Below are 15,108 nucleotides of genomic sequence, written 5' to 3'. Positions count from 1 at the left end.
ATGTTGTTAAATGCTCTAATCAAGGCAGAAGACCTTACCTGTAAGGAACTATTCCAAGGGGGAGAGTATTTGTCAGAGAAGCCTAAGGAACAGTGGGGGAGACCAAGCAGGCAGAGCCCTGAGCTTTTCTGCTTCAAAAAAAGCCTCCCTTTTTTATGTTTCGTATATTGGGCTTCGATGGAAGACTCTATTTGGAGAAAAGACTCCTAGGTGATTGAAAAAAAACGTGTTTGAAAATCAATATTCTAGAGCGTACACAAGCAGAATATTCTCAGATTCCATACTCCTAGACAGAAATAATTATAAAATATTCTTAAATATTAATGAACTACTGCACACTAAGATGTATTTATTTCATTTATTTATTTATTTTTTTTGAGATGGAGTCTCACTCTATCACCCAGGCTGGAGTGCAGTCATGCAATCTCAGCCCACTGCAACCTCTGCCTCCCGGGTTCAAGCAGTTCTCCTCCCTTAGCCTCCCCAGTAGCTGGGATTACAGGCATGCACCACCACGCCTGGCTAATTTTTGTATTTTTAGTAGAGACGGGATTTCACAATGTTAACCAGGATGGTCTTGAACTCCTGACCTCAAGTGATCCATCTGCCTTGACCTCCCAAAGTGCTGGGATTACAGGTGTGAGCCACTGTGCCCAGCATATTTATTTTATTTTTAGAGACAGAATCTCACTCTCACTCAGGCTGCAGTGCAGCAGTGTGATCATAGCTCACTATAACCTCAATCACCTGAGCTGGAGAGATCTTTCTCAGCCTCCTCAGTAGCTAGGGCTATTGGCGCATGCCATCATGTCCAGCTAACTTTTAAATTTTTTTGTAGAGACAGAGTCTCACTGTGTTCCCCAGGCTGGTCTCAAACTTCTGGTTTCAAGAGATCCTGTTGCCTCAGCCTCCCAGCGCACTGGGATTATAGATGTGAGCCACCGTGCCTGGCCTGCACTTTAATAAGTATTTTAAAGACTAATGTAATATCTACTAAGTAGCCTCATTGAGTAAACTACAGAAGTTATTCACCTGAGAAATTCAAGTGATAGTGAAGAGTAAAAAATGGCATTACAAAGTAGTATGATACAATTTGATTTGAAATTATGATGTTATCAGGATTTTTTCAGTAACCACATGGAAATCCTCACTTAAATAAATGTAATACTTTAAAATTAGACTAGAAGTCCTCTGGCTCTTATTATCAGCGTTACTGTGGACAAGTTACTTAATCTCACTGAAACTCCTCTGTAAAATGAGGGTAAAGCTTCACAGGGATATTTTAAAGGTTGAATGGATAATATATGTGAAAGCACCATGTCTGACTTAGGTCTCTTGCATAGTGCTTAGCATTCCCTTCTTCCTTCATAATGACAAGTACTTTTCCATTTTACAAGGAAACAAAAACTGTATCTTAAATAATAAACTTATGATTGTGTGGTTTAACTGACAAACTCTAGAAGTTGTTTTAATGCCCACTTCCTGGGCTCAGCCGTTCGTGTACTAATTTTATTGTTTTTAAGAGGAAAGACAAGAACAGACAAGGGATGGGTGTTCATGTTATGTTTGTATAAGATAAAGAGTAGTGGTTAAGAAAAAGTATGCAAATCCTGGCGCTCTTACTTAATAGCTATGTAATTTTGATCCAATAACCTTCTTCCCTTAGCCTTGGTTATCTCATGTATGAAATGGATATGATATTTATGCCTGTAATATATGGTTCTATGAGATAATGTATGTAAAATGTTTAGCATAATGCCTTATAATAGTAAGATCAGTCCATATTGTAATTATCCTGATTATTATTTATTCAACAAAATCTGTTTTAAGCATCTACTGTGCATCAGACTGTTACGTCTCTTGGTGTACTGCCATTCCTGCCGGAACTTTTGAGTTTACCCCCAGACTTGGCTTACTGAGTACCAGAGTTTTCCAGGTCAAATATAACCTGTCATCATATTTTGTATTCTCCACATTACAGAGAATACATACAGAAAGTTGTCACTGCTTTTTAAACCCTTTCCCATGCCTCAAACAATAGAGGTCTTTGTAGGAACTCTAATGCTGTTGGTTTTTAAATGTGTTGCATTTTTTGTGTTGCAATGAAGAAGGGACTGGGATATGTGTTTTCAAATGGCTTTGGGAAAATCACTTCTTCGTTTTATGGAGGAGGAGAACAAGAGAAGAATCCTCCTAAACCTTACATTAGTTGCCACATCAGAGTAGCCACACTTAGTCCATTTTGTGTTGTTATAAAGGAATACCTCAGGCTGGGTCATTTTATAAAGAAAAGACATTTAAATTTGACTTAGAGTTCTGCAGGCTGTACAAGAAGCATGGCACTGGCATCTGCATCTGGTGAGGGCCTCAGGGGCCTCATGCTGCTTCCACTCATGGTATAAGGGGAAGGGGAGCAGCCAGCATGTGCAGATCACATGGGGAAGGGGGTGCTAGGCTCTTCTCACCAACCTGCTTTCTTGGGAACTCATCCCTAAGGGAGGTCATTAATCAATTAATGAGGGATCTACCCCCATGACCCAGACACATTCCATTTGGCCCAACTTTGAATATTGGGATCAAATTTCAATGTGAGGTTTGTGTGTTGGGGGATCCGGGGGAAGACAGAAATCTATTACCATAGCAGCCACCTTTCCACTGATTAAGCTGTGACTGAGACAGCCCAATTTATATTATTTAATGGTTGAAATTAGGGTGAGAACACTGGGTTGCCTTGCCCCCTGCCTTCAACAAATATATTTAACCTAAAATCAGGGATGTTATGCATGTAAACCAAGCACATCTTTCTGATTGGATGAAAGCACACCGTTCAACCAGTCAGAAGAACTGAAGAATTTTGTGTCCTGCTGGTCTCACTGGTATTGGAAACCTTTCTTCTTTGAAAATGAAAATATTCTGCATGAAGAAATGAGGGCATGTAGAAATAATGAATTGGACAAGTGTGGAGTGTTCAAAGTCGTATGAAAATAAAGCATGGCTGGTGATTTAGGTACCCTTATTTTAGGTACCTTATTTAGATACCCTTACTTAAGTACCCTTCCTGATTTAGGAACCCTTCTTTTTCCTATTGTCTCATATTCTACAGTTCTTTTTCATAGTTCTCAGGATTTGAAAAGTTACTTTATTACTTATTCCAGTGAGTTTAAACAATTTTTTTTTTTTTTTTTTTTTTTAAGACGGAGTCTCGCTCTGTCACCCAGGCTGGAGTGCAGTGGCCGTATCTCAGCTCACTGCAAGCTCCGCCTCCCGGGTTCACGCCATTCTCCTGCCTCAGCCTCCCAAGTAGCTGGGACTATAGGCGCCCGCCACCTCGCCCGGCTAGTTTTTTGTATTTTTTAGTAGAGACGGGGTTTCACCGTGTTAGCCAGGATGGTCTCGATCTCCTGACCTCGTGATCCGCCCGTCTCAGCCTCCCAAAGTGCTGGGATTACAGGCGTGAGCCACCGCGCCCGGCCTAAACAATTTTTTAATCTCATAATTTATTTTGCTGTGAAATCTTTTTTCTGTAGGCCTGATCAATATTGAAAATATGGAGTGTTTTGCCCTCTAGTGCTCAACTATCTAAAATTCAAACATTTGTCCAGTGAATTTTTAATAACCAAGGGGCCTCTTGTTACAGGGAGTGGATATAAAAATGGAGAGGCGATGAGTGGGTGTCATACAGTATGAGAAACTGCAGAGTCGTTTTTCTATCTGCCCTGCTTTGTGGGAGGCCTCCACTCACTCTCCTTGTTCTTTTCTCTTTTTCATTTGTGCATCTTTAGATTCTGTCAACACACTGTTTTTGTATAACTACTTTTTTGTTTTCAATTGTGAATATTTTATTACAAACCAGACAAGTCATGTAGACAAAGGATTCTGATGGTTGTGCTGTTTTATTTCATTCTTTTTAAGATTGTTTCAATTGATGTATACCAACTCGGTTTTATGTTATTTATCTCTGTCAGGGTACCCCTCCTTTCCATTAGTAACCATCTTTTTACAACCTCCATCAAATCACTATTTTAAAAGTTGCCTTTTCTTTCTTCATCTACCCTGTAGACTACTATTCTTTTTCATGCAAATTTCCTATAATTTAAGGCAGTAGTTAAACATATTGTACTTCTGTATTTTGAGTTAGCTGAGTGGCTTTCTCTGGCTCTCTTGGGTTTTACTTTCTATACAAAGAAAGCACAATCAAGTTGAAGGTAGCCTCTTAGTCTTGCTTCTGTCGTTTATTCTGATAAAGCCCTAAACTTGATTCTGAAAAATAAACACATAAAATGTCTGAGATGGGCCAAGTGTGGTGGCTCACACTGTAGTCGCAGCACTTTGGGAGGCCAAGGCTGGATGATTGCTTGATTGGCCCAGGAGTTCCAGACCAGCCTGGGCAACATGGCAAAACCCAGTCTCTATAAAAAATACAAAAAGTAGCCGGGGTGATAGTAGTGGTGGTACATGCCTGTAGTCCCAGCTAGTCAGGAAGCTGAGGTGGGAGGATCACTTGAGCCCAGGAGGGCGAGGCTGCAGTGTCCAAGATCATGCTACTGCACTCTAGCCTAGGCAACAGAGTGAGACCTTGTCTCAAAAAAAAAAAAAAAAAAAAAGTCTGAGACTAAATCATAATTGGCAAATTCAAAATGAATGCATGGGCTGGGTACAGTGGTTCACATGAGTAATCCCACAGTGTGGGAGGCTGATATATTAGGTTTGCTTGAGGCCAGTAGTTTGAGACCAGCCATAACAAGACCCCATCTTCACAAAAAATAAAAATAAATAAATTAGCCGAGTGTCATTCCACACACTTAGATTCCTAGCTACTCAGCTGAGGCAGAAGGGTCCCTTGTGCTCAGGAATTTGAGGCTGCAGTGAGCCATGATCACAACACTGCACTCCAGCCTAGGCAACAGAGCAAGGATTCTGTCTTTAAGAAAGAAGAAAAAAGAAACGAAGATGTGTACTACTTAGATTCTGTCCAACAAAGAATGTGTAGGATGTTTTCTGAGATGAAGCTGCAGTTTTGTGTTAACTATTTTGCAGTTCTTTGTCATCTTCACCTTCCCAATTAAAAGGAGAGAAAAACCCAGCAACTTGTTTTAGATACGCTTCCAGAATGCAGGGACTTTGATTTTTTGTTCTATTTTGTTTTGGGATGAGGTCTTACTATGTTGCCCAGGCTTATCTTGAACTCCTGGGCCGTAGCGATCCTCTCACTTGAGCCTCTTAAGTAGCTGGGACTACAGATGTGTGCAGCCTTACCCATCTAATTTTGAGGGGACCTTAGTAATAAATTTTAAAATGTTTTTGAGGTTATAGGACATGGTACAAATTGAATGGGAGCCAAGAGAGTATGTACTGATGTTCATTGATATGAAACTGAATTTTAAGTGTTAATTTTTATGATGAATTAAAAGCACTTGGCATGTTTGCTAGGCATTTTGCAGCTTGTATCTTTGCAGGCCTAGCCAGAATGGACTGTTTTAACAGTTTGGGTTGCTTAATCTGCTACTCACTCCATGGTGGTAACTAAAGGGTAACTGTAGCCTATATACTGGAAATAACATTTCATTAAAATTTTATCACTTTCAGGAAGGTGACAGCATTGAGTGAGGGGTGGTAATTCACTGTTTAGTGATTTGGGCTTGGTTTTAATTCAGGATTTGCTCTTTTCTCTTGATATTTACTTACTATCAACAGATCTAGACAAAGGAAGTACACATTGGTTTGAGGTTTTGATCTAAAATACTATCCTTGGTTTAAATATACAAGTAATGAGTAAGCAGAGCCTTTCCAGAGCTGAAGGGTTTCTGAAGGGATTACTTGGTTTTGAACCTTTTTCTGCTGTAATAACTGCAAACATAATGTGTGATCTGTCTTCCCTTTTAGAGCAAAGCCGGAGAGATGATTTGGAAGCCCTAGGCCATATGTTCATGTATTTCCTTCGAGGCAGCCTTCCCTGGCAAGGACTCAAGGTATCCTTGAAAGTGTTCAGTGGAGGGCTTTGTTGCTATGCTCAGTTGTTAATGAAGAGGCCTCTGGCTTCATGTTTTTAAGAAATGTGTAGAGGGCTGGCCAGATGTGGTGGCTGATGCCTGTAATCCCAGCACTTTGGGAGGCTGGGGTGGGAGGATTGCTTGAGTCCAGGAGTTTGAGATCAGCAACATAGTGAGACGCCATCTCTATTTAAAGATAAATAAAAATTTTTTAAAACAACACAAAAAGGATTATTGATTATAGAGATAAGAAACAAGGACTAGTTACATTAGTCTACACTATAAATGCTCTCCTGGGCTTTGGAAACTGTTTTGTTCACTGTTTGTCTTCCCTTTCTTAATTTTTCCTTGTTTTTGGATTTTCCATGATCTTCTCTCTCATTTCCTCCCAGCCTTGACAGTGCTGCTTTTCTCTCTGTGTTGGTATTCCTCCTCCACTACCATTATGTAGCAGGAGGAGTGTTCCCAGTATGTAAGGGAATTTCTGGAACAAATTGTTGACAACAGCTGCTACACATTTTACCAGAAAGGCCAGCAGGGTGTGCTCCTCAGGAAAACTTAGAAAATATGTAGGCTAAGAACTCACCTGAACTAAAATGAAAATCCAGGTTTAACATTGCTGTTCAAGTGTATTATTGAGTAAATGCCTATTCAGACAATAGCTATTCACTGTAAAATGTGTAAAGTTTAAATAGCCTTCCTTAGGTAGGTGTCAGTACAGTGGTTACATGTCAGTTTACTATGATGATTATGAGCATTATCATTACTCTGTGCATTTGGCTGTTTGACTAGGAAATGGTAAGCTTCTAAACCCTTGTAAGTCCCATTAGTATTTTGTGAGACTTTTTTTTTTTTGAGACAGAGTTTTGCTCTGTTTCCCAGGCTGGAGTGCAGTGGTGCAATCTTGGCTCACTGCAACCTCCGCCTCCCAAGTTCCAGCAGTTCTCCCACCTTAGCCTCCTGAGTAATTGGGATTACAGGTGCACGCCACCATGCCCAGCTAATTTTTTGGGGTTTTTTTGAGACGGACTCTGGCTTTGTTGCCCAGGCTGGAGTGCAGTGGTGTGATCTCAGCTCACTGCAACCTCCGCCTCCTGGGTTCAAGCAATTCTCCTGCCTCAGCCTCCTGAGTACCTGGGACTACAGGCACATGCCACCACGCCTGGCTAATTTTTATATTTTTATTAGAGACAGGATTTCACCATATTGGCCAGGCTGGTCTCAAGCTCCTGACCTCGTGATCCGCCTGCCTCGGCCTCCCAAAGTGCTGGGATTACAGGCATGAGCCACTGCACCCAGCCAATTTTTTGTATTTTTAGTAGAGACGGGGTTTCACCATGTTGGTCAGGCTGGTCTCAAGCTCCTGACCTCAAGTGATCCGCCCATCTCAGCCTCTCAAAGTGCTGGGATTACAGGCGTGAGCCATCGCGCCTGGCCCAAGACATATTTTTTGGTTGTAATTTATTTCAACATACTAACATGGAAAGAAACTTAATCAGTAGTTTGGGGTACTCCTACATCCCGTCTTCCAGAAAGGCAGGATGGTTCATTTTGCTGTAGGCTTTCTAGAATACTGTCCTAAAACGTAAGACTTCTACCCATTGCCTTTTAGATGTTATTTCTTCACTCTTAAATTCCTCTCCTGTTATATACATCTTCTCATTGATGTTTATAGCTTTCAAATATAGTTTCATGTCAAACTTGGTCATCATACAGCCAAACAATGCATTAGTGTATTATTAATTGCTTGAAACTCTCTCGTCCATAAATCATTTTAGTGATAGTTGTAGACCTAAAATTTCTCCTACTCACTTCAGAACGCTATTGCTTAAGTCTGAGTGCAGCAAGCTAGGTAAAGCCTGACAACAATTCCCTAGGAGCCCACTGTTGGTCCAGGATTCAAAAGCCCTCTGGCTATAGCTCTGACCATGCCAGACTTGGGCTGCTTTTGAGATACTGACATACACCAACTCTGTTAGCCATGGCTGTACCATAGACAACTTTTTTCCCTCTGGAAGCACGTTGTTGAAATACATTTTTCAGTTATTTATTTATTTTTTTTTCTGTTCAAAGTCTCTAGATATATGTAGTAGAATTACTTATCTGTTTCCCCCACCTGGATTAGCAATACTTTTAGAGCTGATCTAAGAGAGAATGCTGAATCACATTGAATTATGGTAGCCATGGGAGATTACTAAGCTTCTGCAATTTTGAAAATATTGCCACATAATATTGTTATTTTCTTATCCTAGCCACTCATCCATTGTATCTGATGGTGTTTATCTGAGACAACTAAATATTTTCGCAAGTAAAATTTTCCAGAACACAGCAGATGTTTGTATATATCTAAATATATAATTTCTACTACATTTCTTATTTGTGTTAGAAAAAAAATCAAGACCAACAAATACTGTGAATTTGAGTGAAACAACCATTGTGTCCAAAAACATATTGAATCTCCCATGCTTAGGACATCTTTTCAAATAACTTTCTCTTTACTCTCTACAGGCTGACACGTTAAAAGAGAGATATCAAAAAATTGGTGACACCAAAAGGAATACTCCCATTGAAGCTCTCTGTGAAAACTTTCCAGGTGGGATGCTAAAAAGACATTCCAGTCAGTGTGACTGAGCTTTGAAATAGGTAGAGTCCATGACTGGGTATCTCTAGATAAGGGTGCTGTTTAGGTAATTAACATTTCCTTTTGTGATACAGACCAAAGTAGGTTTTATCGCTTTTATTTTGTCTGTAAAGAAAGCATCAGTGTTAAATTGTCTGTATAAATAACCCGTTTGTGGCCCAGTGCTTCCCCACAACCACTATGGAAAGCATTCAGCTAATGAGCAGGGCCTTTCATCTCTTTCCTGACAGAGGAGATGGCAACCTACCTTCGATATGTCAGACGATTGGACTTCTTTGAAAAACCTGATTATGAGTATTTACGGACCCTCTTCACAGACCTCTTTGAAAAGAAAGGCTACACCTTTGACTATGCCTATGATTGGGTTGGGAGACCTATTGTAAGTATCTTTTTTTTTTTTTTTACCTCATTACCTCCTTTCTCCAACCAGCACTGCCTCATGCCTTTACTTGTCAGTCTTCCTGCTTGAATCTTTAGTAAAAATATTCCTTTGATCGTAGACTGTATATTTACCAGCCTTGTCTGGGTGTTGCCATAGGTTGCTCTTACTAGTTCAGAAGTAGGAAGGAGTTATGTATTTTTTCCTAGTGATATAGGAAGATAATAACTTGCATGTCCTAAGATAACAGAATTTAAGCCCGGTTTTTAGGAGAAATTTCATTTGAATGATTCAGACATTGTTTTGGTTTTGTTTTGTTTTGTTTTGTTTTTCAGAGAGTCTCTCTGTCGCCCAGGCTGGAGTGCAATGGTGCCAATCTTGGCTCAGTGCAACCTCTGCCTCCTGGGTTCAAGAGATTCTCCTGCCTCAGCCTCTCAAGTAGCTGGGATTGTAGGCATGTACCACCACACCTGGGTAATTTTTATATTTTTAGCAGAGACGGGGTTTTGCCATGTTGGCCAGGTTGATCTCAAACTCCTGACCTGAGGTGATCTGCCCGCCTCGGCCTCCGGAAGTGCTGGGATTACAGGCATGAGCCACCATGCCCGACGCCATGATTCAGAAGTTGATGCCACATACGCTGTTAATGTACTTGACCTTTGTAGGAGTGGAACCCAGCACCATAGGAAGCTTTTGAATTTGTTGTTCTGGTCAGGGGTTCACAGGGCCAAACAGATACCACTGGAGGATTTTTTTTTTTTTTCCCGGAGTTTCACTCTTGTTGCCCAAGCTGGAGTGCAATGGCGTGAACTCGGCTCACCACAACCTCCGCCTCCCGGGTTCAAGTGATTCTCCTGCCTCAGCGTCCCAAGTAGCTGGGATTACAGGCATGTGCTGCCACACCTGACTAATTTTGTATTTTTAGTAGAGATGGGGTGTCTCCACGTTGGTCAGGCTGGTCTCGAACTTCTGACCTCTCAGGTGATTCACTCACCTTGGCCTCCCAAAGTGCTGGGATTACAGGCATGAGCCACCGCACCCAACCCTGGTTTTTTATTTTCGAAGGTAAGCTACTCTCCAATGAACTATTGAGGACCAGGCTGCCTCCCTTTTGCAGATGAGCAAACTGAGAAGACAAGACAACTTGAAAGTGCTCTTGGTAGCTGAAAATAATTACTACTACTCTATTAGAATTAGAATTATTCTGTCGTTTGCATATGCATCAAGTTGGACCTCTTTCCCCCATTTGACTTTTTGTTTCATTTTTCCAGCCTACTCCAGTAGGGTCAGTTCACGTAGATTCTGGTGCATCTGCAATAACTCGAGAAAGCCACACACACAGGGATCGGCCATCACAACAGCAGCCTCTTCGAAATCAGGTATGTGTTAATCCTTCATTATTTCAGACACTCCACTTCTTCATGGCGAATATTAAAACCCAAATTCTTCAGCTTCTCTGCTTTAGTGTATATACTGAAAATAAAGATCAAATGCTTACCGTTTCTTACAGGTGTGGTATAACTCTCAAGCAACCCTCAGAGCATGTATAGTTGCACTGAAATGTGGCCAGGTGCCTTATATGAAGTATCCAGTCTAAAGAGTAGGCCTGGCCAAGTGCGGTGGCTCATGCCTGTAATCCCAGCACTTTGAGAGGCCAAGGCAGGTAGATCACTTGAGCCGGGAGTTCAAGACCAGCCTGGGCAACATGGCAAAACCCTGTCTCTACATAAAATACAAAAAATTAGTTGGGCATGGTGGCACATGCCTATAGTCCCAGCTACTTTGGAGGCTGAGGTGGAAGAATCACCTGAGCCCGGGAAGTCGAGGCAGCAGTGAACCAAGATTGCTTGCGCCTTTGCATTCCAGCCTGGGTGGACCCTGTCTCAGAAAAAAAAAAGAGTGTTGGCCTGTCAGAGTCTGTTGGCTGTAGGGGGAACTAGCTATATGTTAGGATCTGAGGCATCTACCATAGGACCAAAAGACCTGTTGGAGGCTACTCTGGGCACACAGTGCCTGTGGAGTAGCCCTGCTCACCAAGGAACAGTTTAAAAAAAAAAAAAAAAAAGACCTGTTGGACAGACAAGATGTACCAGGTAGCCCACTTTCGGTCTCATCTGTAGTCTAGTCTAGAGCTCTTGCCAGTTCTGGTTTTTCCTTGCTGATTAAGAGAGGTAGATAAGGCCTGGTGCGGTGGCTCACGCCTGTAATCCCAGCACTTTGGGAGGCCAAGGCAGGCGGATCACAAAGTCAGGAGATCGAGACCATCTTGCGTAACACGGTGAAACCCCGTCTCTACTAAAAAATACAAAAAAAAATTATCTGGGCGTGGTGGTGGCCGCCTGTAGTCCCAGCTACTCGGGAGGCTGAGGCAGGAGAACCTGTAGTCCCAGCTATTCAGGAAGCTGAGGCAGGAGAATGGTATGAACCCAGGAGGCGGAGCTTGCAGTGAGCCGAGATCGCGCCACTGCACTCCAGCCTGGGCAACAGAGTGAGACTGTCTCAAAAAAAAAAAAAAAAAAAAAAAGAGTGGTAGGTAATTTGGACTTCCAGCTGACTTGGGCATGAAATGGAACCTCCACACCACCCCTTGTTCTTCTACCCGGGAAAATTATAGAGCTGGTCAAGATTTAAAATGGACCTGCAGTGAAGATTCAGATTAGGTCATATCATCTGTCCTTCAGTGTTCATTGTTTGGAAAACTAGTGGTCTAAATGAGGGACATCTCTCAGCCTAAAGACAGATGAGGCAAACACACCAAAAAATCAACAAATTTAACATTTTAAAAAAGGGCTTATGTATTTGGGAAGTAAATATGACATAGGATTTTATCTTTATATTAAATATATTGCTAAGAGAAAAACAGAGACCACAGTAGGTAAATAAGCAAAGCATAATAAACAGATTATGTATTTTTAAAATAATTATCACACATCAAATTAGCTTATTTCCTCTCCTTATGACCTCACTTTTTTGTATTAACAACATTTTTACGAGAAAATACAAAAACATTTGTTTCATAGATGCACATATGCAAGTATATATATGTTAAGAATAGTATATACAAACACGCACACACACATGTCCAGTGGAGTACACCCACAAATATATTTTCTCACCAGTAAGTATATACTCTTGGCAAAATGTGTGGTTTGGTGGGTAAGAAAAAAGTATGTGAAAGAAGGAAAGCCGTGTACTAGAGAGTAAATATAAAGGAGAAGATAGATAGGTAGGCAAAAAAGAAAAGATTTAGCAAACTCTGGGCACTAATTGGGTCCATAGTCACATCCTTTAATTAAAGTTGTTGTTTAAGACTTATAATTTGACTGACTTCTGGTTTGACAACAAAAGACAATGTTGACTTCTGCAGTTCTCTCCCATCCCTCCCTTTTTAAAAGCTAATAGCTAGTGTGGGTGAGGGCACAGTTAAACTGACATATTGCTGTTGATTTTACAAATTGATACAAATTCTCTAGAAAGCAATTTCTTCTTTTTTTCTTTTTATTTTTACTTCTTTCTTCTTCTTCTTCTTTTTTTTTTTTTTTTTGAGACAGCGTCTTACTCTGTCACCCAGGCTGGAGTGCAGTGGTGCGATCTCAGCTCACTTCCACCTCTGTTTCCCAGATTCAAGTGATTCTCCTGCCTCAGCCTCTTGAGTAGCTGGGATTACAGGCACATACCACCATACCAGGCTAATTTTTGTATTTTTATTAGAGATGGTGTTTCGCCATGTTGGCCAGGCTGGTCTCGAACTCCTGACTTCAGGTGATCCACCTGCCTCGGCCTCCCAAAGTACTGGGATTACAGGTGTGAGCCACTTCACCTGGCCAGAAAGCAATTTGATCAAGTTATTTTCTTCTCTGATGAAATACCTTCTTGAAATCAATCAGTAAAACAACCCAAAGTATAGGTTATGTGCATAAAACTGTTGCATTGTCATTGGTAGCAAAGATACAGAAATGATCTGCCTATCCACTTATAAAGGCGTGGTTATAAATCTACTTCACATCCTTTATTGAATGAACTGGGTTATAGTATACAGTGAGCTGGAGGGGTGGGGAAATAAGCAGGATCAATGGGAGGAGATCAAAATTATTAACAGAAATAGTGTTGGAAGTGTAGTAATATATTCTAAAATATTTTAAATGAAGTTTTATTACTCTATAATGAAAAATGCGGCCAGGCGCAGTGGCTCACGCCTGTAATCCCAGCACTTTGGGAGGCCGAAGCAGGTGGATCACCTGAGGTCAGGAGTTCGAGACCAGCCTGGCCAACATGGTGAAACCCGGTCTCTACTAAAAATATAAAAATTAGCTGGGCGTGGTGGCACATGCCTCAAATCCCAGCTACTGGGAGGCGGAGGTTGCAGTGAGCTGAGATGGTGCCATTACACTCTAGCCTGGGCACCATTGCACTCCAGCCTGGGCAACAAGAGAGAAACTCCATCTTAAAAAAAAAAAAATTGCATTTAAGTAGAAAATGTATGTAAAGAAAAAATAGATAAGTAGTGTAATATCACAGTCAACATATATCCTTGTGTCTTTTTTTTTTTTTTTTTTTTTTGAGACAGTTTCACTCTTATCACCTAGGCTGGAGTATGATCTTGGCTCACTGCAACCTCCACCTCCTGAGTTCAAGTGATTCTTCTGCTCCAGCTTCCTGAGTAGCTGGGATTACAGGTGCTCGCCATCACACCTGGCTAATTTTTGTATTTTTAGTGGAGATGGCGTTTCACCATGTTGGCCAGGCTAGTCTGGAACTCCTGTCCTCAGATGATCCACCTGCCTCAGCCTCACAAAGTGTTGCGATTACAAGCATGAACCACCATGCCCGGCCCCTTGTGCCTATTTTTTAGAATATTTTTTATTTTTTAAAATTCTTTTTCACCTCTATTCTCTCAGAATGTGATAAAATTTTTTAAAAATTTTTATTTATTTATTTATTTTGAGATGGAGTCTTGCTCTGTCGCCCAGAGTGGCATGCAGTGGCGCGATCTTGGCTCACTGTAACCTCCACCTCCCAGGTTCAAGCAATTCTTCCACCTCAGCCTCCCGAGTAGCTGGGACTATAAGCCCATGCCACCACACCCGGCTAATGTTTTGTATTTTAGTAGAGATGGGGTTTCATGATGTTGCCCAGGCTGGTCACGAACTCCAGAGCTCAGGTAATCCGCCCTCCTCGGCCTCCGAAAATGCTGGGATTACAGGCATGAGCCACCGCGCCCATCCTAGAATATCTTTTTTTTTTTTTTTTTTTAAGATGGAGTCTGGCTGTCTCCCAGGCTGGAGTGCAGTGGCTCAATCTCGGCTCACTGCAAGCTCAGCCTCCTCAGCATTCTCCAGCCTCAGTCTCCCGAGTAGCTGGGATTACAGGCACCTGCCACCATGCCCGGCTAATCTTTTGTATTTTTAGTAGAGACGGGGTTTCACCGTATTAGCCAGTAGTGTCTCGATCTCCTGACCTCGTGATCCGCCCGCCTCGGCCTCCTAAAGTGCTGGGATTACAAGCGTGAGCCACTGCGCCTGGCCCAGAATATCTTAAAATATGTGTTTCCTTTACTTTCCTGCTTCAGTGAATTTATAACCAGTGCTGTGGTTTTGCATGGATTTTTAAAGTATGAGGAAAAGAGATGATTGAAAACTTCGGTTGTCAGGGTAAAAACTGACTAGTGAATTTCAGTGTACTTTTAAATGAAAAGTCTCTGGCCACGGTATAGAATTATTTAGGAACATCTCATCTTTATTTAACTAATATGCTTATTTTTGAAAAGTTGAATCTTGAATATCTCTCTTTGATATATATGTTTTTTCTCTTTTTCTTTTTCTTTTTTTTTTGAGAAAGGATTTCACTCTGTTGCCCAGGCTGGAGTACAGTAGCGCAATCATAGCTCACTGCAGCCTCACCTTCCTGGGCTAAAGGGATCCTTCCACCTTAGCCTTGTGAGTAGCTGGGACTACAGGCACACGCCACCACGCCCAGCTAATTTTTTTTTGTTTGTTTGTTTTCTGTAGAGACAGTTTCACTGTGTTTCCCAGGCTGTTCTCAAATTCCTGGGTTCAAGCAATCTGCCCACCTCTGCCTCCCAAAATGCTGGGAGCCAC

At 41.5% G+C, this 15,108-nt stretch overlaps 1 protein-coding gene across 25 annotated transcripts in view; it reads left to right on the top strand.

Annotated features, from left to right (window-relative positions):
• Positions 1 to 15,108, top strand: part of CSNK1G1 (casein kinase 1 gamma 1) — a 229,751-nt gene that overhangs the window by 178,061 nt on the left and 36,582 nt on the right. For all 25 annotated transcript variants that reach the window (XR_012415037.1, XR_012415035.1, XR_012415038.1 and 22 more), the window contains 4 exons: positions 5,884 to 5,969; positions 8,499 to 8,583; positions 8,862 to 9,010; positions 10,282 to 10,389. Coding sequence is in view for 21 of the 25 variants with exons in the window: in XM_073996014.1 (XP_073852115.1) it covers positions 5,884 to 5,969; positions 8,499 to 8,583; positions 8,862 to 9,010; positions 10,282 to 10,389 (428 nt within the window). In the remaining 4 variants the exon portion in view is untranslated. The remainder of the gene's footprint in view (positions 1 to 5,883; positions 5,970 to 8,498; positions 8,584 to 8,861; positions 9,011 to 10,281; positions 10,390 to 15,108) is intronic.

Source organism: Macaca fascicularis, chromosome 7 (assembly GCF_037993035.2).
Source record: "Macaca fascicularis isolate 582-1 chromosome 7, T2T-MFA8v1.1".
NCBI classification, from domain to species: domain Eukaryota; kingdom Metazoa; phylum Chordata; class Mammalia; order Primates; family Cercopithecidae; genus Macaca; species Macaca fascicularis.
The sequence above is the reverse complement of the archived record's forward strand: the minus strand, read 5'-3'. Positions and strand labels throughout refer to the sequence as shown.